Here is a 23,636-nt window from a genome sequence, read left to right as displayed (position 1 = left end):
AATCTATGTCTACAAGTCAGTAGCCTTTCTATCTGTCAATAACAGCCAAGATGAGAGGTTAATTAAGGACACAACTTCCTTCACCATAGTTTCAAAGAAAATGAAATACCTAGGAATATACCTAACGAAGGAGGTGAAGGACCTCTATAAAGAAAATTATGAAATCCTCAGAAAGGAAATAGCAGAGGATATTAACAAATGGAAGAACATACCATGCTCATGGATTGGAAGAATCAACATTATTAAAATGTCTATATTTCCCAAAGCAATCTACCTATTCAATGCCATTCCTATTAAAATACCAACATCATACTTTCAAGATTTGGAAAAAATGATTCTGCGTTTTGTATGGAACCAGAAAAAAACTCATATAGCTAAGGCAGTTCTTAGTAATAAAAATAAAGCTGGGGGCATCACCATACCAGATTTTAGGCTGTACTACATAGCCATAGTGGTCAAGACAGCATGGTACTGGCACAAAAATAGAGACATGGACCCTTGGAATTGAATAGAAAACCAGAAAATGGGAGGCGGAGCAAGATGGCAGCCGAGTAACAGCTTCCTTGCATCTGGGCACCGTGAGTCTGGGGAGATAGGACTCCAGGCATCTCTGGCTTGTGGGAACTGCCTATCATCACTCCTATGAGGATACAGGGAGTCAGCGAGAGACTTCTGGACCCCAAGAGGAGGACTAAAACAGTGGAAAACCGGCAAGTGGTCGCATGTGTTCAATCCGTCTAAACCCGCCCACAACTGTAAGTTCAGTAGCAGCGAGACTGCAAACCAGAAAGGCCTTACCTGTGAACTGTTTTGATGTCCTTGGACTTGGCACTGAGTTGAACTACCTTGGAGAAGGCCTGAGCGGGAGTGTGGAGAACTTTGGCCGTTGTCTAGGGCCCCAGTCTGAGCTGCTGAGCCAGACGGAGCTAATAGTGTTTGGCGGTGGGTCACACGGAACCATTGTCAGTGATCTGCCCCGGCAAGCTCCGCCCTCAGGGTCGCAGAGCTAGAAACGGGTGGGAGCTGGTAACCCAGCAACCAAGTAGCCTAAGGGTGGGGTCTGAGCCGCCTTGCAGCCCCAACCCTCAGGGGCAGAGTGAGACCGGTTTTGGCACACTGGGTAAGTGGATAGCCACTTCAGCAGTGATTCCAGCGAGAAAGCTGGGAAAGCTTCTGCTCAGCAAGTTTACAAATTCAAAGTGCCTTTTAAGTGGGCTGAAGAGAGATTTAGGGTGTCTACCTGCTGGGGTTTGAGAAATCAGCAGCCTCCAGTCGTATCCGAACTGTGACTAATATCTCATACCCCAGAAGACCACGTGTTGCCCAGACAATATTCAATAACATATACAAACTGCTTTGTTTTTGGTTGTGTATTTTTTTCTTTTTTTTTTTTTGTTTGGTTGTTTTTTTCTGTTTGTTTATTTTGACGTTGTTGATGTTCTTTTGTTTTTTAATTTCAATCTTTTCCATACAGATCCCTTTTTCTTTCTCAATTTTTCTGGTTTAATTATAATTTCCCATTGCTGCCTTTTTTAATACCTACAACTTCATTTTTGCTAGTGTTTCTACCGCTATCATTCGTTTTTTCACCCAATTTTATCCCCGTAAAGTTTTCTGTTTGCTTGTTTTGGTTTGATTTATAGCATTTTTGTCTTTCCTCTCTACTTGGTGGAGGTGGGGTACTGTGTCTGATCAGGTTAGTAAAGAGCTGCTGACCTCAAGGGAAGCACCCCACTGGGCACCCCCAGAAGGTGGGTTTTTTTTTTTAAGGTTGTATCAAAGTACCCTACTGTACACCTATATTGCCCTGTCTCCCTCTTTCTGTGCCGCTCTTCTTTTTGTCAATATTCCTTATCCCCACCCCCTCTCCTTTCTCATTCTTTCTTTTTTTTCTTATCACTCGGTCTTCCTTTCTTTCATCCCTTGTTTGCTCCTCAAGCTTCTCACCCTTCTGGTCCTGTAACCCTTAGTCCATAGGCACAAGAACTTAAAGAGCAAGAGGAAGTGAAAGGAAAATTAGGGCAAGGAAACAGATAAAAGAAATCACTCATGAGGAAGAATCAGCAGAAAACTCCAGGCAACATGAAGAACCAGTCCAGAACAACCCCGCCAAGGGACCATGAGGTAGCTACTGCAGAGGATTCCACCTATACAGAAATGTTAGGAATGACAGAAAGGGAATTTAGAATACCCATGTTGAAAACAATGAAAAAAATGATGGAAACAATGAAGGAAACTGCTAATAAAGTGGAAAATAACCAAAAGGAAATCCAAACACAGAATAAAATAAGAGATGAACGCTATAAAGAATATAAAAAGGATATAGCAGAGCTGAAGGAACTGAAACAGTCAATTAGGGAACTTAAAGATGCAATGGGAAGTATCAGCAACAGGTTAGACAATGCAGAAGAAAGAATTTCAGAGGTAGAAGACAAAGTTCTTGAGATAACTCAGATAGTAAAAGAGGCAGAAAAGAAGAGAGAGAAAGCAGAACGTTCACTGTCAGAATTATGGGACTTTATGAAGCATTCCAACATACGAGTTATAGGAATTCCAGAAGGGGAAGAAGAATGCCCCAGAGGAATGGAAGACATACTAGAGAATATTATAAAACAAAATTTCCCAAACATCACCAAAGATTCTGACACACTGCTTTCAGAGGGATATCGGACCCCAGGTCGCCTCAACTCTAACCGAGCTTCTCCCAGACACATTGTGATGAACCTGTCCAAAGTCAAGACAAAAGAAAAGATTCTGCAAGCTGCCAGGGGTAAGCGCCAGTTGACCTACAGGGGCAAATCCATCAGAGTGACCGCAGACTTCTCTAATGAAACTTTCCAAGCAAGAAGACAATGGTCATCTACCTTTAATCTACTTAAACAGAACAATTTCCAGCCCAGAATTCTGTACCCTGCTAAGCTAAGCTTCAAAATTGACGGAGAAATCAAATCATTTACGGATATACAAACATTGAGGAAATTCACCACAACAAGACCAGCTCTACAGGAAATACTTCAACCTGTTCTGCACACTGACCACCACAATGGATCAGCAGCAAAGTAAGAACTCAGAAATCAAAGGAGAGAACCTAACCTCCACACTGATGCAAAAGATAAAACTAAGCAATGGACTCTCACAAAATAAGACGAATAGAATACTACCACACTTATCAATTATCTACATAAATGTTAATGGCTTGAATTCCCCACTGAAGAGACATAGATTGGCTGACTGGATTAAAAAACACAAGCCATCCATTTGCTGTCTGCAAGAAACACACCTGGCTTCAAAAGATAAATTAAAGCTCCGAGTCAAGGGATGGAAGACAATTTTTCAGGCAAATGGAATTCAGAAGAAAAGAGGAGTTGCAATCTTATTTTCAGATACATGTGGATTTAAAGCAAGTAAAGTCAAAAAGACAAAGATGGTCACTTTATACTGGTCAAGGGAAAACTACAACAAGAAGACATTTCAATTCTAAATATTTATGCACCCAATTTAAATGCTCCCAGATTCTTGAAGCAGACCTTACTCAGTCTGAGCAATATGATATCTGATAATACCATCATAACAGGGACTTTAACACACCTCTTACAGAGCTGGACAGATCCTCTAAACAGAAATTAAACAAAGATATAAGAAATTTAAATGAGACCCTAGAACAACTATGCTTGATAGACGCATATAGAACACTCCACCGGAAAGATAAAGAATATACATTCTTCTCATCACCCCATGGAACATTCTCCAAAATTGATCATATCCTGGGACACAAAACAAATATCAACAGAATCAAAAGAATTGAAATTTTACCTTGTATCTTTTCAGACTATAAGGCACTAAAGGTGGAACTCAACTCTAACAAAAATGCTTGACCCCACTCAAAGGCATGGAAATTAAACAATCTTCTGTTGAATAACAGATGGGTGCAGGAAGAAATAAAACAGGAAATCATTAACTTCCTTGAGCATAACAACAATGAAGACACAAGCTACCAAACCCTGTGGGATACTGCAAAAGCAGTTTTGAGAGGAAAATTCATCGCTTTAGATGCCTACATTCGAAAAACAGAAAGAGAGCACATCAACAATCTCACAAGAGATCTTATGGAATTGGAAAAAGAAGAACAATCTAAGCATAAACTCAGTAGAAGAAAAGAAATCTCCAAAATCAAATCAGAGATCAATGAAATTGAAAACAAAAGAATCATTCAGAAAATTAATGAAACAAGGAGTTGCTTTTTTGAAAAAATAAATAAAATAGATAAACCATTGGCCAGACTAACTAGAAATAGAAAAGTAAAATCTCTAGTAACCTCAATCAGAAACGATAAAGGGGAAATAACAACTGATCCCACAGAGATACAAGAGATCATCTCTGAATACTACCAGAAACTCTATGCCCAGAAATTGGACAATGTGAAGGAAATGGATCAATATTTGGAATCACACCCTCTCCCTAGACTTAGCCAGGAAGAAATAGACCTCCTGAACAGACCAATTTCAAGCACTGAGATCAAAGAAACAATAAAAAAGCTTCCAACTAAAAAATGCCCTGGTCCAGATGGCTTCACTCCAGAATTCTATCAAACCTTCAAGGAAGAGCTTATTCCTGTACTGCAGAAATTTTTCCAAAAAACTGAGGAAGAAGGAATCTTCCCCAACACATTCTATGAAGCAAACATCACCCTGATACCAAAACCAGGAAAAGACCCAAACAAAAAGGAGAATTTCAGACCAATCTCACTCTTGAATATAGATGGAAAAATTCTCAACAAAATCCTAGCCAATAGATGACAGCTTATCTTCAAAAAAGTCATTCATCATGATCAAGTAGGCTTCATCCCAGGGATGCAAGGCTGGTTTAACATACGCAAGTCCATAAACGTTATCCACCATATTAACAGAGGCAAAAATAAAGATCACATGATCCTCTCAATAGATGCAGAAAAAGCATTTGATAAAATCCAGCATCCTTTTCTAATTAGAACTCTGAACAGTATAGGCATAGTTGGCACATTTCTAAAACTGATTGAAGCTATCTATGACAAACACACAGCCAATATTTTACTGAATGGAGTAAAACTGAAAGTTTTTCCTCTTAGAACTGGAACCAGACAAGGTTGTCCTCTGTCACCTTTACTATTCAACATAGTGCTGGAAGTTCTAGCCAATACAATTAGGCGAGACAAGGAAATAAAGGGAATCCAAATGGGAGCAGAGGAGGTCAAACTCTCCCTCTTTGCTGACGACATGATCTTATACTTAGAGAACCCCAAAGACTCAACCACAAGACTCCTAGAAGTCATCAAAAAATACAGTAATGTTTCAGGATATAAAATCAATGTCCACAAGTCAGTAGCCTTTGTATACACCAATAACAGTCAAGATGAGAAGCTAATTAAGGACACAACTCCCTTCACCATAGTTTCAAAGAAAATGAAATACCTAGGAATATACCTAACGAAGGAGGTGAAGGAACTCTATAAAGAAAACTATGAACTCCTCAGAAAGGAAATAGCAGAGGATATTAACAAATGGAAGAACATACCATGCTCATGGATGGGAAGAATCAACATTGTTAAAATGTCTATACTTCCCAAAGCAATCTACCTGTTCAATGCCATTCCTATCAAAGTACCTACATCGTACTTTCAAGATTTGGAAAAAATGATTCTGCGTTTTGTATGGAACCGGAAAAAACCTCGTATAGCTAAGGCAGTTCTTAGTAACAAAAATAAAGCTGGGGGCATCAGCATACCAGATTTTAGTCTGTACTACAAAGCCATAGTGCTCAAGACAGCATGCTACTGGCACAAAAACAGAGACATAGACACTTGGAATCGAATTGAACACCAAGAAATGAAACTAACATCTTACAACCACCTAATCTTTGATAAACCAAACAAGAACTTGCCTTGGGGGAAAGACTCCCTATTGAATAAATGGTGTTGGGAGAACTGGATGTCTACATGTAAAAGACTGAAACTGGACCCACACCTTTCCCCACTCACAAAAATTGATTCAAGATGGATAAAGGACTTAAATTTAAGGCATGAAACAATAAAAATCCTCAAAGAAAGCATAGGAAAAACACTGGAAGATATTGGCCTGGGGGAAGACTTCATGAAGAAGACTGCCATGGCAATTGCAACAACAACAAAAATAAACAAATGTGACTTCATTAAACTGAAAAGCTTCTGTACAGCTAAGGAGAAAATAACCAAAGCAAAGAGACAACCCACACAATGGGAAAGGATATTTGCATATTTTCAATCAGACAAAAGCTTGATAACCAGGATCTATAGAGAACTCAAATTAATCCACATGAAAAAAGCCAACAATCCCTTATATCAATGGGCAAGAGACATAAATAGAACTTTCTCTAAAGACGACAGACGAATGGATAACAAACACATGAAAAAATGTTCATCATCTCTATATATTAGAGAAATGCAAATCAAAACATCCCTGAGATATCATCTAACCCCAGTGAGAATGGCCCACATCACAAAATCTCAAAACTGCAGATGCTGGCGTGGATGTGGAGAGAAGGGAACACTTTTACACTGCTGGTGGGACTGCAAACTAGTACAACCTTTCTGGAAGGAAGTATGGAGAAACCTCAAAGCACTCAACCTAGACCTCCCATTCGATCCTGCAATCCCATTACTGGGCATCTACCCAGAAGGAAAAAAATCCTTTTATCATAAGGACACTTGTACTAGACTGTTTATTGCAGCTCAATTTACAATCGCCAAAATGTGGAAACAGCCTAAATGCCCACCAACCCAGGAATGGATTAACAAGCTGTGATATATGTATACCATGGAATAATTCAGCCATTAAAAAAAATGGAGACTTTACATCCTTTGTATTAACCTGGATGGAAGTGGAAGACATTATTCTTAGTAAAGCATCACAAGAATGGAGAAGCATGAATCCTATGTACTCAATCTTGATATGAGGACAATTAATGACCATTAAGGTTATGGGGGGGGGAAGCAGAAAGAGGGATGGGGGGGCCTTAGTGTGTGTCACACTTTATGGGGGCAAGATATGATTGCAAGAGGGACTTTACCTAACAATTGCAATCAGTGTAACTGGCTTATTGTACCCTCAATGAATCCCCAACAATAAAAAAAAAAAAAGAAAACCAGGAAATGAAACTACCATCTTACAACCACCTAATCTTTGATAAACCAAACAAGAACATACCTTGGGGGAAAGACTCCCTATTCAATAAATGGTGTTGGGAGAACTGGATATCCACATGTAAAAGACTGAAACTGGATCCACACCTTCCCCCACTCACAAAAATTGATTCAAAATGGATAAAGGACTTAAATTTAAGGCATGAAACAATAAAAATCCTCAAAGAAACTATAGGAGAAATAGTGGAAGATATTTGCCTGGGGAAAGACTTCCTGAAGAAGACTGCCATAGCAACTGCAACAACAACAAAAATAAACAAATGTGACTTCATTAAACTGAAAAGCTTCTGTACAGCTAAGGAGACAACAATCAAAGCAAACAGACAACCTACAAATAGACTATGGGAAAGGATATTTGCATATTTTGAATCAGACAAAAGCTTGATAACTAGGATCTATAGAGAACTCAAATTAATCCACATGAAAAAAGCCAACAATCCCATATATCAATGGGCAAGAGACATGAATAGAACCTTTTCTAAAGAAGACAGACGAATAGCTAACAAACATATAAAAAACTGTTCATCATCCCTATCTATTAGAGAAATGCAAATCAAAACCACTCTGAGATACCATCTAACCCCAGAGAGAATGGCCCACATCACAAAATCTCAAAACTGCAGATGCTGGCGTGGATGTGGAGAGAGGGGAACATTTTTACACTCCTGGTAGGACTGCAAACTAGTACAATCTTTTTGGAGGGAAGTATGGAGAAACCTCAAAACACTCAAGCTAGACCTCCCATTTGATCCTGCAATCCCATTACTGGGCATCTACCCAGAAGGAAAAAAATCCTTTTATCATAAGGACACTTGTACTAGACTGTTTATTGCAGCTCAATTTACAATCGCCAAAATGTGGAAACAGCCTAAATGCCCACCAACCCAGGAATGGATTAACAAGCTGTGGTATATGTATACCATGGAATACTATTTAGCCATTAAAAAAATGGAGACTTTACATCCTTTGTATTAACCTGGATGGAAGTGGAAGACATTATTCTTAGTAAAGCATCACAAGAATGGAGAAGCATGAATTCTATGTACTCAATTTCGATATTAGGACAATTAAGGTCATGGTGGGGGTGGGGGTGGTGGAATGGGAGAGCAGAGAAAGGAAAGGAGGAAGGGGGGTGGGGCCTTGGTGTGTGCCACACCTTTTGGGGGCAAGCAGGACTTTACCTAACAAATGCAATCTGTGTAACCTGGTTTATTGTACCCTCAATGAATCCGCAACAACAAAAACAAAACAAAAAAATAAAAAAGAATTTACCAGTGAAGCCACCTAGTCCTGAACTCACTATTATAAAGTTTTAAATTATTGATTCTATCTCTTTACTTCCTTTAGGTCTGTTGAGATTTTCTACTTATTCTTGAGTCAGTTTAGGTGGTTTATATCTCTTTCTAAGATTTTTTCCATTTCATTTAGGTTATCTGGTTTGTTGGCATGAAATTATTTATAATATTGTTATAATCATTTTCTTTCTGTATATCCCCACTTTCATTTCTAGTTTTAGTTATTTCTATCTTCTCTCTTTTTCTTTGTCCATTTTTCTGATGCTTTCAAAAACTAAATTTTGTTTTTATTGATTCTTCCTATTTTTTTCTTTCCTTTTCTATTTATCTCTGCTGTAATCTTTATTTCTTATTTCCTTCTGCTATCTTTGGTCTTAGTTTGCTTTTTCCCTACTTCCTTGAGGTGTAAAGTTAGGTTACTGATTTAAGATCTTTCTTCTTTTCTAATGTAGTTTTTATAGTGATAAATTTCCCTCTAAGCACTGCATTTGTTACATCCCATAAGTTCTGTTATGTCATATTTTTATTTTCATTCATCTCTCAATATTTTCTAATTTCTCCTGTGATTTTTCTCTACTCATTACTTGTTTAAGAGTGTGGTGTTTAGTTTCTACATATTTGTGAATTTTTCAGTTTTCTTCTGGTTTAAATTTCTAGCTTCATCCCAATGTAGCTGGAGAAGGTATTTTGTATGATTTCTCTCTTCAAAAGTATAAAATATTGAGATTTGTTTCATGGCCTAACATATGGTCTATTCTGGAAAATAATCCATGTGCACTTGAGAAAAATGTGTATTGTACTGATGTTGGGTGGGGCATTGAATACAAGGTCTGACAATTTCACAAATTCATACTACATACTTCTTTGCTGAATATCACTACATTTACCTTCCAAGTGCTCCCTTGGGCAACTGTGCATTGATGCCAGCACCTATTCCATGCTTCAGAACAATTCTGGAACTTTTTCTCTGTAATGGGTATCAAAGCTGTCAACATATTACCCTAGATGTCCTAAATTTCATCAAAATGTCTTCCTTTCAAGATTCCCTTTATCTTTAGGTAAAGAAAAAAGGGCCAGATCAGGTGGCTAGGGAGAGTGTTCCAATATAGTTATTTGTTTACTGACTAAAACCTCCTTCACAGACACAGTGCTGTGTAAGCTCTTGTCATGATGCAAGAATCACACCTTTTTCCAGCCAAGATTTTCCTGTTTTTCTATCCATGTTTACTTGGTTTTCTATGTTTCTCACAATCAGCCAACAATTTTGACACACAATTCAATGAATTTTTGCAATGTTTTCATCAGTTCTGCTCATTACTAGATGCCCTGATCTCTCTTCATCAGTGACACTTTCTCTCCCTTCAGAAAAGCACTTAATCCATTTGTACACTAACATTTTCTTCATAGCATTATCCCCGTAACCTTAGGCTAACAAGTCCCTGATTTCACTCCCACTCTTGCCAAGTTTAACAAGAAATGTAACGTTTGTTCATTGCTGTAATTCAAGCTCCAACATTCTTGTGACAGCACACAAAAACATGCAACAACAATGCTGAATGCCACTCAGGAAGACAGTGCCACATGATGACACAAACACAGCTGTGATACTGATGTTTATGACATCTTACCAACTTGTTTGCACAGGAATGCCAAAATAAGTACATGGTGGTAACTTCATGAACTTAATTATCAGACCTCATATGTGTCTGTTAGGACCAATAGGTTTATAATGTTGGTCAAGCCCCCTATCTTATTGATCTTCTGTCTATATGATCTATTCATTATTGAAAGTGGAATGCTGATATTTCCAACTATAATTAGAGAAATCTCCATTTCTCCCTTCAATTCTTTCAATATTTGCTTCATATGTTCTGAGACTCTACTGTTTGGTACATACATGTTTAAAGGTATTGTATCTTCCTATCAAATTAACATTTTTATCAAAATATAATATTCTTGATCTCTTATAATTATTTTGTTTAGCTGATTTTGTCTAATATTAGCCACCCTAGCTCACTTTTGGTCATAATTTTCCTGGAATAGCTTTTCCATCCTTTCACTTCAACCTATTTGAATCTTTGGATCTAAAGTGAGTCTCTTACAAATAGTCTACTTTGTAGTTTCTTAGAGTTGAGTTTTTTTAATCCATTCTACCAATGTCTGTATTTTGATTGGGGAGTTTACTCCATTTACATTTAAAGTTGTCACTCATAAGGAAGAATTTCATTTTGCCATCTTGCCATTTATTTTGGGTATGTCTTAAGCCTTTATTTGTCCTTTATTTCCTCCATTTTTCTCTTTTGCATTTAGTTGATTTTTTAAGTACTAAACCACTTTTATTCTCTTCTCATTTCCATTTTTGCATATATTATTATTATTTTCTTTGTAGTTGCCATAGAGTTTATATTTACATTTTTTAAGTTATAACAATATAGGTTGGCACCAACTTAACTTCAATAGCATGCACAATCTCTTCTCTTATACAGCTTATAAGGGGAATCCTTTCTTATGTTATTATTGTCACAAATTACATCCATTTACCTAGTGTTCCCAATAACATAGATTTATAATTTTAAAATTATAAGCCCATTGATTTCAACCTGTAGGTCTCTCTTTAGTCTTTCTTGGTCTGCTAGTAATGAACTTTAGCTTTTGTTATCTGAGACCGTCATAATTTCCCCCTCATTTCTGAAGAACAGTTTAGCTGATATAGAATTCTTGATGGACAATTTTTTTCTGTCCACACTTTAAATGTGTCATCCAATTGCCTTTTGGCCTTCATGGCTACTGATGAGAAAATGGCTGTTAATCTTATCGAAGATCACTTATATGTGACAAGTTGCATTGTTTTTGCTACTTTCAAGATTCTTTCTCTGTCTTTGGCTTTTGACAATGGGATTATACTGTGTTTCCATGTGAATCTCTTTGAGTTTATCTTACTTATAGGTCATTGAGCTTTTGAATTTATGGATTTATGTCTTTCATCAAATTTGGAAAATGTTCAGCTATTATTTCTTCAAACCTTCTTTCTGACCCTTTCTCTCTTCTCCTTTTGTGACTCCCATATAGGCATATCAGTCTGTTTCAGTGTCCCAGAGGTCCCTCATCTATCTTCATTTTTCTTTATTCTTTTTACTTTCTGCTTTTCAGATTCAATAATTTTAGTTGTTATATTTTCAAGTCCACTGATTCTTTCTTCTGCCTACTCTAAGTTTCTGTTGAATCCTCCTGGTAGATTTTTCATTTCAGTTTTTCATAGTTTCGCCCCCAGAATTTCTGTTTGATCTCTCTGTATAATTTCTATCTCTTTACTAATATTCTCATTTCGTTCATACACATATAGTGTTCTTCCAATTGCTTTTAGTTCTTTGTCCATGTTTTCCTTTAGTTTTTTGGACATTATTAAGACAATTGTTTCAACATTTTTGTACAATAAATATTATGCCTGAGCTTTCTCAGGGATGGTTTCTATCTATTTATTTTCTCTCTTTAAATAGATTTCTATCCATTTGTTTTGCCTTTTAAAGTGGGTTCTTGTTTCTTCATATACTTTGTGATACTTAGATGAACATTGGAAACTTAAATATATTATAATGTGACTTCTCTTCCCCAGAGTTTGTTGTTTGTTATGCTTGATGGCTATAAAGTCCATTTCTTGGGTGCTTTTCCAAACTTCCTCTCTCAATCTTTGCATATTGGTGCTGGGCCGAGAACTCCTTCAACACTTAGCCAGACTTGTACTGAACCCAAGGATAAGCATCAAGTGAAAACATAAGATCCTCTCCTTTCCTTTTGAGCATGCATCTTGCCCTGAGTGTGTGTATGGCTTTCTAAATTTCCCTGTATACACGGTGCTTTTGACTATCTTAATTTCCCAAGGAGTCTCTCCTGGCTTTTGCACCCATATTTTAGATGGTTTACTGTATATTTCAACCAATAACCTTTTCCATAGGCATTTGTAGTTTGTTGGTTCACCCTGAACATTTTCATGCAATGACTATCGTTTTTCTAGCTTAAGGTCTAAGTTACACAAAACAGAGATAAGCACCTGTGTCCATCCTTCAGGTAGTCCCCAGACAAGTTAGAACAGACATTCACAATGATTTCCATGTAAAATCTGCTCCTTCTGGAATCAGGAGCCAGTGTCTCACACTGGAATATGGGAAGCCACCTTCAAGAGAACTATTGTATTCTTGAAGGGATTGGGACAAAAGCAAGTAAAAAGGAAAAGTTTCCTACCATTTTCAGTTGCCTTTTTCCTGGTTTCATAACATTTTCTGGAGTTCTGACATTGTAGATTATGACTATTTCTGTTTATATTTTGGTATTTCTGTGGGAGAGAAAATGCTTGGAGAGGCCAAGTTTGTCCTTTTGCTAACTTCATTCTCTAGCACTGTTTTAAATGCTAAGTTTTGTGGTAGTTTTTTTATGCAGTATATTAGTTGGCTGTGTCCACTGTAACAAATTGCCACAAACTTAGTGGCTTACAACAACAGAAATTTATTCTCTCAGAGTCCGGAAGCCAGAAGTCTGAAATTAGCTTTACTGGGCTGAAATCAAGGTGTTGATAGGACTGTACTCCCTGCAGAGGCTCTCAGGGAGAATCCATTTCTTGTCTCTTCCAACTTCCAATGATTGTTGGAATTCCCTTACCTTGACACCCCATCTCTGCTTTCCCTGTGATCACATCACCTTATCTATTTCTCTAATCTCCCTCTGCCTCTCTTATACAAGGACACACGTGATAGCATATAGGGCAACCCCAGATTATTCAAGATAATCTCATCTCACAATCTTTAATTCAATCACACCTGTAAAAACTCTCTCCCAAAGAAGGTAACACTTACAAGTTCCAGGGCACAGAATATGGATATGCTGAGGAAGAAGGCAATATTTAGCTTATCACATGCAACAATACATAACTGAAATGCATGGTTTGAAAGAGTAAGCCACAATATAGGCAAAAGAGTGAGGACCTATTAACCTTGATCACCTCTGCCACCCTGGGTAACACCAAACAGTAAGTCTTCTTTTCTACCAGAAGTAGTTTAAATTGCATCTATGCCTCTTAAAAAAGAAAGCCCTCATACAAAAATAGATATCAATTCTAATGGTAACTAAAATGACACATTATTATATTATTTATATTTTATCCCACCTAGTTACCTGTACTTTCCTTGAGAGTAGGTCATCTTTTATACATTTTTTGTGCACTAAGTCACAATAAACCTTACAAATACCCAATAAATAGTTGTTTGTGTGAAGGACTACCATGATATACTGGCCTAAGAGGCAGACTCTGCTCTTAGCTAGAGATAAAACGGAATGCCGAAAACAGCCAGGTTCACTTATGGGCAGAGTCCATACACTTTCTCCTGTCAAAAAGTCTGGGTTTTTTTTTTTTTTTAAATGTTTCTATCAAATTTCTACATATGACCACAGAGTGGTCAAACCAAAATATTCAAATTTTATAGAAATGCACAAATGTGTTTTGTATTTAGCTCTGCTCTGAACCCTTTAGGCCCCTTGTTATGGGCTGAATTTTCTCCCCTCCTCACAAATTCCTAAGTTGGAGTCCAAACCCCAAGATTTTAAAATGTAACTTTATTTGGAGACAGGGTCTTGATAGAAGTAATTAAGCTATAATGAAGTCATGAGGATGCCTCCCAGTCCAATATGACACAGATGAATGCAGAGGGAAGACCACATGAGGACACAGGAAGAAGACAGCCATCTACAAGCCAAGGAGAAAGACCAACTCTCCTGACACCTTGATCTCAGACTTCCACCTTCTAGAACTGTGAGAAAATCAATTTTGATTGTTTAAGCCATTCAATCTGTACTACTTCATTATGACAGAGAATCAGACTAAGACACTCCTCCAACTGAGGAACAATCAACCATTTGTGCCAAATACAGACATAGTTTAGACCTAAAATGATTGTAGTAGAAAAGTTCAGTCTCAATTAGGTGTTTGACTCTGATCATAGGCACGTCCCTCCAATTTCTATTACCTATTTCTCAATCAGTACAAAGAGGAGACAGATTTTCAAAATTTTTCCAGAAGTAAATTGAAACTACTGACATTTCTAAAGTCCTAAGTACCCTCCTAGAAAAAGTGGTTATACCAGAGAGCTCATCCCAGACAAGCTAAGACACTGCCTCATCCTGTCTGACCACCTTCTACAGAGCAGCTAAGTTATTGGGGTCCACATGAAGCATTCCCTCACGTAGGCTTGTCTACCTGGGATCCCTCCATGGGGGTGACAGGAACACAGAAAATCTGTAAGAGCAGCTTCAAAATCAGTTGTCCAAATGCAAGAAGGACTTCCTGCTCCATCCACCAAACTCCACAGCATGGGAAGCCCATGTCATGTGCAGATTCTCACAGGCAGATGCATAAAATGAGAGAAAGAGGTTGCTTCCACTCTTAGCACAACAGCCTTCTGCAGCTTGGCTTATAGGAAAGTGTGACCAAGTTCCAACTAATCACCTAGTTAGGGAGAGGAGGAAGAGAAAAATAATTTGGGGGAGGGGGGTGTTTTGTATTCAGCAGCACATCTAACCTTGGAGCTGTTAGGTTTTATCATGGACAATGTGCCCTGAAAACACTCCAAGCAATGCTTACAGGGCAAATGGGTTTCCTCACAGAGAATGCAAAGCAGTGTAGCCACATTCTCAGAGGGGAGCTACTGTGATACAGGTATCAAGATGTCCGTGACACTGAGCTTCTACCTCCAGAGCTGCAGGAGTTCTAAGAAATCGCACCAAGACCCAAGAGTTTAGCGTGCACACAGGTGGAACTCCAAAGAGAAAAGGCAGCACACTAAAATCACATTTTATGCTGCCAAGGAGAAGAAAATATATTGTATGTGAATAAACTTTTGGGGTCTATGCACAGAGCTTGAATGAATCTCCAGTAGGTGTCACCTGACTCACTGTGTCCTTAGTGCTCATGGAAAATGCCAAGACTTAAACCTGCAAACACAAATGGGTGATGCTCAAAGTGGCCATTGGCTAAGATCTCTGCCCAAAGTTGTGAAATTGTATATTCTCCTGTAAACAGGAAAAGAAAGTAGGACAAGGCAACCAAGCTAAACAAATGAAATCTTGTATGTATTTTTTCCATGATATGTTTGTCTTAATGTAGTTCATCTCCCAATTTTTAAGTATTTGCTTAAAAAGAGAGGAGGCAGACATACAAGCTTATATACTCTTCTGAGAATAATGCTAGAAGTTAAACTTAAAATAACGCAAGTGTTAATTTCCTAATAGACTAATTTTCCAGGTGAAATTATGGAAAGCTTTCCTAGTGCACCCTGATGCAGAGCTCATCTGTTCCTTTCCAAATTGTCATGTAAATAAGCATTTCCGGAATTCAGAAACTTCCTAGCTAAGGTTTGTCCTCAACGGTCTACAAAGCTCACTCGGTCACACTGGGAGAAACAGTGTTCTTTCTAGACCCAGTAGAGACAGGAAGCCAAACCATAGGGCAGCCAGAGTGCACACCTAGTTTTCCCTCTAAGTAGCTTCTGTGGCTTCAATGGAAAAGCAGTGGTAGCAATAATTCCCCACAGTGACCAGGGGACTTCATCAGATGACATGGGAAAGTGCCTGGCATAGGGCAGAACAGGAAGAGGAGTCACACGCAGTCACCCAAAGAGAAGAGATCTTGACAAATTTTGTCTTTCAGAAATGCTGATGTACCAAAAGCCCTCTCTCGTCCTTTATTGAGAAAGTTTCCATGCTTTTATATGTGTGCTCACGGTCAACTGTGAGAAATCATTGTCTACGGAGTCAAATATCTGATGTCCATGGAAGCAGAAGTCTGTCCCAGTTCTCAGAGAAAGACCCATTTCCCTTCTGCATATGTTCTCTGTGGGCCCCAGCGATGGAATGTGATTGCTGACACTGAGGGCAGATCTGCCCCGGCCAGTCCACTCAGACTTAGAATCGTCTCTGGAAGGTCCCTCACAGACACACCCAAAATAATGCTTCACCAGGTTTCAAGGAATCCTTCAACCCAGACAAGTTCCCATCGGAAATTAAATGCACAAGTCCACCCCTTGTCAGCCTGGCACCCATATGCATCTGCTTAAACCATGCTGACTTTCCACGTAAAGACAGTTACAGGGTAATAGTCCCACTTAACATGTCCACTCAGACTTAAAATCATCTCTGGAAGCTCCCTCACAGACACACCCAAAATAATGCTTCACCAGGTTTCAAGGGATCCTTCAACCCAGACAAGTTCCCATGGGAAATTAAATGCACAAGTCCACCCCTTGTCAGCCTGGCACCCATATGCATCTGCTTAAACCATGCTGAATTTCCACGTAAAGACAGTTACAGGGTAATAGTCCCACTTAACATGACGCAACCATCCTAAGTACAACCAAAAATGTACTATGTCCCTACCTTACAATTCAGTTTTCAGGATTTTAACATTCAAGATTTTAATCTTCAGGAATTGTGATTTTCAGGATTTTAGGGATTTTAACTTTTTATGGATTTTAATCTTTTGGGATTTCAACATTCAGAATTATAATCATAACCACTGCATGAACTATACAATGAAACAAACATATTAGGAAGAGGATATATATAAAATGCCATTTCCTTTACTTGGTTGAGTTATTTCTTTGTTCTTGTGCCATTTATAAGAGAACTTACAATTCTGTAAGTTAAGGGCAGAGATCACACCCAATGGTGACTCTAAGCATCACACATTTGTGTTTGCCCATATAAATGTTGGCATTTTTCATGAGCGCTAATGGTGCTGTGAGTCCAACATCCCTCCTTGAGATTTGAGCTGCTGATTTTGTTTTTAAACCAACAAATTTTGTTATCATCTCAAGACAAGGGGATGCTGTAAGCAGCTCTCACAGCAAAGGGAGGCAGAGCTCTATAAAGAGCAGAATAGAATTAGAACGTCCTTGGGTTCAGGGAGGGGGAGACAAGGGCCTGTTCAAGGGAGCTGTGGGAGAAGTTTCGCCTGTGTTCACACGTACTCCTTTGTCTGTACAGATTTTAAGGTGGCGGTGTCGCTGGCCCTCTCGCTTTCTCTGAGCAGACTCCTAATACAGTCTACTTTTTGAGTCCGAAAGTAGAACAAGTGCAGCCACCACAAGGGGCATTTCTGTTCCATGGGCCCGAAACGGCATCTGCCTCCCGTTGACTCTGGCAGTCTGGATGTAAAAATGGCCAGATTCTAGTCAATCTTGTTTTCTTCTTTCTGGCCTGGAGTGAAACACAATGAAAAGGAGCCTGTGGGGTTTTGCTGTGCTCAGTCCCATCTACAGTTCTGTGGCAGGGATCCTGATTCCAACCACTGGGCTCCAGGAAGCCTCTCAGATGCTCCCCCAGGAGAGAGCTGTAGGGAAGCTCCCCCATGAAAGAAAAAGGTGACAGATTGGGTAATTTGCTCACTATCACCAGAAGAATAACTGCCTTGTTTAAGATGGAATTCAGAAAAATGGAGATTATGGTAATTTAGATGAGAGCTGGTCTCACCCTGGAGTGTTTTTATAGTTGACCTCTGCTGTGATCATTTCTCTTTCAATGCCTCAAATGTTTATTACACATGTAGTAGAATTTTATCATAATGGACATGAGTTGAGACAAAGGATAGAGAAAGTAATTCCATGCTGGATACATTTCCACTCTAAGAAGAAAATTCTCCACACAAGCAGGTCAAAGCTGGCTGTGCTATTTATCACATTGATAGGAATCACTGAAATGCTGAATTCCTGGAGTTTGGCTCCTTCCTCTTCACAATCTCCCCTTTTCATACTTCGGAAGCAAAATAGTATGCATGGTCCCTAGTGGACTTGGAACATGGGCAGCCAGGAGAACATTCGGGGGCATAAACCCCTGCAGGAACAGCTAGAACAGAAGCCACGTGGAAAACCACTGTCCACACAACCTGACTTCTCAGCACCAGTGTCTGAGCCACAGGTCCTCCTCTGTAGAATGCCGAGGTCTCAGACTGCCCCTCAGCTGACCACAGGCAGGAGACATGCATTAATGAGATGAAACTGATAGAGCCTCCTGGAGAAAGACCTTACACAAAACCAAACAGCATTATTCTTTTTCTTCCAAGCCCTCCCAGCCTTACACAAGAATATAAGGAAATATTAACTTTACTTCCCCAGCAAGGGAGACGTGTATTTAAAGCCCTGGGAAGGTTTCCACAAGGCATTCGTGGGCAAATGTGCCAACACTTTGATAAGATAAAACATGGAAATTTCTATTCTGGGCCAATTGCTCTTTCCTCTGGAACATGAAGTCATTTTTATGAGTGAAACTAGAAAAAAAAAAAGAAAGAAAGAGGAAAAAAAAGCAACAAGAACAAAGGGAGAGAAGGCCCCCCTCTGGTTTCTCCTGGCTGACCTCTTGGTTTCCTTTCCCTGGAGACAGTGCCAGGCTGTACAGCCGCTCCTAAGAGTGCAAAAGAAGAAAATTCAAACATAGAGCATTAAAAAATATCTCAGAAATTCTAAAAAAGATTATTAGTAACCCTGGCTAAACTAGATTGGAAAGGAAATTGTATTTAAATCCTATTTCAACAAATCTCATTGCAACAAATTGTCTACCTCAAAGTCATCCAAACTTTCCTAATGACTTGGCAATCAACAAGAATGTACTGATCACCCACTATGTGCTGGCCTAAGCCCTGGGCCCCTCAGACAACAGCAGCTTCCAGTCTCATTTCAAGCCAACCAGACTTTTGGTCGGTGGCTAGTGGCAACAGAACCTTCCTACCTCTTTTCTTCCCTTTAGCACCCTGCCAGCTGCATCATGCTCATTCTCCCAGGGGCAGCTGAACTGTCGCCTCCTCCATAGCGCCCATCCTTCATGCACCCCAACCTCGAGCAGAAGTGATTTCTCCCCTTTCGAAAGTCCCTTTGTAACTCTTAGTCTTAAGGGACATATTATGTATATAGCTTTTTGTCCTTACTGTGTACTGTGCATTATCCCCAGCTGGGCTCTATGCACCCTGAGATGTAAATCTTGAGGACAGCATTTGGTGTGTCTTTTTAAATCACGTTGTTTTGACTCCTTATATGCCACTGTTACTCAGAGTGTAGCTCACAAGCCAGTAGCATGTGCAGCATTTGTGAGCTAATTAGAGATAAATTCTCTGGGCCCACCCCAAACCAACTTGGAATCTGCATTTTAGCCAGCTACCTACCCAGGTGATTCAGGTATACATTGAAGAATGAGACGCACTGTTGTACAGAATGCATGCTTAACAGACATTCTTCACATTCCTGTACCCTCAAGCCACCCTGGGCTCTGCAGATGAGCTGGACATTGAGCTCCCTTGAAATGGCAGGAGTCCTTTCCCTTGCCCACCCTAGCTTGCTGTTGATGGCCTCTGTGCACTCAGGTGGCGAGTCATTTATTAACTCCCTGACACAGGTATGGCGTGCCTCCCCACCATAGGCCATACATGTCACAAGAACACTTACCTCTCCACGCACTGACCCAGGGTGACAGATTTGGAAAGTTTAGAATGGCGGTGGCATGTGGATCCATGTATAAGTGCCTGCCAGTGTGCTTTAAGGCTAACCAGCTTCCAGAGGAATCTTTAAATCCACGTTCCATTTCCAGACCAACCCTGGATGTACTAAACTCATCCATCAACCAGAGTCCCTATCAGGTTGATGGATGTCTGGGAAAACCTAGACATCGTTTTAAGTCTTCTCTCCTTCCCATGCCCAGCGGAAATGGGTGTGAGATCTTATACAGTCAGCCTCTAACATCCTTAAGATTTCTCCCAGGCTAATCACACCTGAAGCCTTCCTTCGGCTCCGTGTGTCCTGCTCCCAGTCACCCCCCCACATCAGCCCCCATTTGCTTCCGGACCAACGCCTATTTCAGTGCCTCATTTTAGTTGTTTTTTTCTGACTTCTGGCCAACTCTTCTATCTTCTAATGTTTAACTTCTCCTTTCTACCTTTAGTATTTTAGGCCATGGGTATGAAAATTTGATGCATGTAATCGTTCCCCTCTGGCACAGCCTGATATCTCCTGAATTATCTCATTTCCTATCTCTAATCCTGGATGGTACAAAGTCAGAAGGTTTATAGCAGCATCACAGGGAGTTCCCATGGCCTTCCACACTATCCAGCACATAACAGGTGTTCAACAAATATTTTTTGGTAAATGCATTATAGGTACCACACCATATCTAGGCAAATGATAAGTTAGCATAATTTTTATTGTGGAAGAACTCCAAGTGTTTCTGGAAAATCAATAAAGTGATACTGAAAACCCAAAGGAGTAATGCTCAGAAAATGCTTTGAAATACACAAAACTATAGTGCTGAAAGGCAGTCAGTGGCACCCCCCAGTGGACATGATCCAAGGAGCAGCTTGCTCAGTGCCTTGGGGTGCAGGTGAGAGGAGTAAGGAGAGACAGAGAAGTGGGGCTTTGTGGGGAAAAGAAACAAATTAAAGCTCACCTTGGTCATAATCGTCATCTTCAACTGCTGCTCCTTGAAGTTTCTGAAGCTTTAACCTTAAGGAAGTTACCTATGTCAGTTTGAAGTGGGGGGAGGGAAGTGAAAAAAAAGTTAGAATAACATTCAAGCAAAATTATTTTGTGAAAACTTAGAACATTTATAAACTTCAAAACTGAACTTATTTATTCTTCTTTAAATGTACATTTTTCTAATGCTAGATGCATTCATCCCCCCCCAAAAAAAAGGTTATATAAAGAAGTATAATTTGAGCATAAAATCCGCTGAAAAACTTAGAATGTTATTTTCAACAAAACCATTACAGTGTGCCCTTATCTGCCTGAAGAAATGCATAAGGAGAAGGAATATGAATTTCCTGACCAAATAGTCTCTGTTCTAAAAAGCACATTGGAAGTATGAAGGTAAACACACCGAAATCAGGAGAGATACCAAGAGAAGAAGAGCATGGACTTGGGCTCAGCAGGCTAACCTTGAAGCTGGGTAAAAATGACAGGAAGGCTCTCACAAGACACCTCAGAGATTCCTAAGGTTTAGACATTTTCCATTATAGGAAAAGGCACGGTAGTATTTAACCTGCACACAGACTAAATGACTTATCTGTGCATTACCAATATGCTCACCTGCCACCATTATTTTTCTCTACTGGAGAGCCAGCAATTTCCTAAAGATGGATGCTTAGCCTGTGAGGGAATGAATTTGGGCTCACCTTCCTCCTGTTCTTTGCCTGGTTCACACCTACGTTTCCTTCAACACCCAGCTCAGGTGTTGTCTACCCAAGTCTGTGTTAAACATCCTTCTCTCCCACTGTGACCTATACTTGCTTCTACTCATAGATCCATTCAACAAATATCTACTAAGTTACTCTCAGGTGCCCGGCACTCTTTGAGGTGCAGAGGATACATCACAAAATTCTAGCCCTCTATACTTACATTCTATGCAAGAAACTTATACAATTGATCCTTGACCAACATGAAGGTAGGAGCACTGACCTCTTCTGCCACAGTTAAAAATCCACAGACAACTTTTGACTCCCAAAAGCTTAATGACCAATAGTTTACTGTTGACCAAAGCCTTACCAACAACATAACAGACATTAACAAGTATTTTGTATATTTCATATGTATTCTATACTGTATTCTTAAAATAAAGTAAGCTAAAGAAAGGAAAATGTTATTAAAGGAATCACAGGGAAGAGAAAATAGATTTCCTAGTCATTCAGTGGATATGGATCATCATAAAGATCTTCAACTCTGTCATCTTCACACTGAGTAGGAGGAGGAAGAGGAGGAGGAGGAAGAGGAAGGGTTGGTCTTGCTGCCTCAGGAGTGGCAGAGACAGAATAAAATCGACCTGTAAGTGAACCCACACAGTTCAAACCTCTGTTGTCCAAGGGTCAACTTTAAGTAAGTTTTATGGTACCCTAGAAAGAGATTAGTACTATGAAAAAAAGGAAAAAGTAGACCCATGTAAGGGAGATCAAGAGGATGAGTGTTGCCATCTTAAACATGATCTCATTGAGAAAGTGACATATAAGCAAATATTCCAAAGCAGTAAGGGAAAAAAAACATTCTCACAAAGAAAAGAGCCAGTACAAAAGCTCTGGGCAGAAGTATCTCTGGTGTGGAAGTAAGAAGTGAAAGTGAAGTGAAAAGCAAGTGAAATCAAAACCACCACTGTGCCTGGAGTGGAGTGATTGGAGAGAATTTCAGATGAGGTGAGGAAAACAGTGAGGAATGAGTCAGGAAGAGATGTCAAGGCCATTCAAAAGCTCTCATTTTACTCTGAAATTCACAACGATCCACTGGAGGGTTTGAGGACAAAACAGCACATAATCTGATTTGTGTTTTAATAGTTTCATTCTGGCAACTGTGGGCAAGGGCAAAAGGAGAGAAACCAGGAAGGAGACGATGGAATTTGGGTCATAGGGAGTGCAGTGGAGCAGTAAAGATGGTGAGATGTGACTCTGGATATATTCAGAACAGAGCCGGTTGAAGATAGAGCCAACAGGATTTGCAGACAAATCACAAGGGGGTATGAGAAAGAGGAGCCAGGATGATGCCAAGGTTTTTGGACTGAGCCACTGGAAGAATGGAGTTTTAAGAAATTATCTTAGTGGAGAGAAGGAAACACTTTTACACTGTTGGTGGGACCACAAACTAACACAGACTCTTTGGAAAGAACTATGGAGAATCTTCAAAGAACTCAAAGCAGACCTTCGTTTGACCCCTCAATCCTATTACTAGGTATCTACCCAGAAGAAAAAAAAAATTATTTTATCATAAGGACATTTGCACTAGATTGTTTAACACAGCTCAATTTACAATCGCCAAGATGTGGAAATAACCAAAATGCCCATCAACCCAGGAATGGATTAACAAGCTGTGGTACATATATACCATGGAATACTATTCAAACATAAAAAGATGAAGACTTTACATCTTTTCTATTAATCTGAATAGAGTTGAAACATACTTCTTAGTAAAGTATCACAACACTAGAAAAGCAAGTATCCAATGTACTCAATACTGATATATAGCCAGTAGATGAACTAATACACACCCCCACAAGAGAAAAACTCAATTTAATTCAAGTCGAGGGGAAGGCAGACAAGGGAGGGGTGAGAGGAGAGGATGGAAGGGAAT

The 23,636-nt window shown here is 39.4% G+C and overlaps 1 protein-coding gene across 1 annotated transcript in view; it reads right to left on the bottom strand.

The window, feature by feature from the left end:
• The window catches only part of LOC128597423 (disrupted in schizophrenia 1 protein-like), a 284,982-nt gene that overhangs the window by 141,946 nt on the left and 119,400 nt on the right, over positions 1 to 23,636 (bottom strand). The window contains exon 4 of the mRNA XM_053607790.1: positions 20,977 to 21,046. Within this exon, the coding sequence (XP_053463765.1) occupies positions 20,977 to 21,046 (70 nt within the window). The remainder of the gene's footprint in view (positions 1 to 20,976; positions 21,047 to 23,636) is intronic.

The sequence above is a fragment of the Nycticebus coucang genome, chromosome 10 (assembly GCF_027406575.1).
Source record: "Nycticebus coucang isolate mNycCou1 chromosome 10, mNycCou1.pri, whole genome shotgun sequence".
Taxonomy (NCBI): domain Eukaryota; kingdom Metazoa; phylum Chordata; class Mammalia; order Primates; family Lorisidae; genus Nycticebus; species Nycticebus coucang.
The sequence above is the reverse complement of the archived record's forward strand: the minus strand, read 5'-3'. Positions and strand labels throughout refer to the sequence as shown.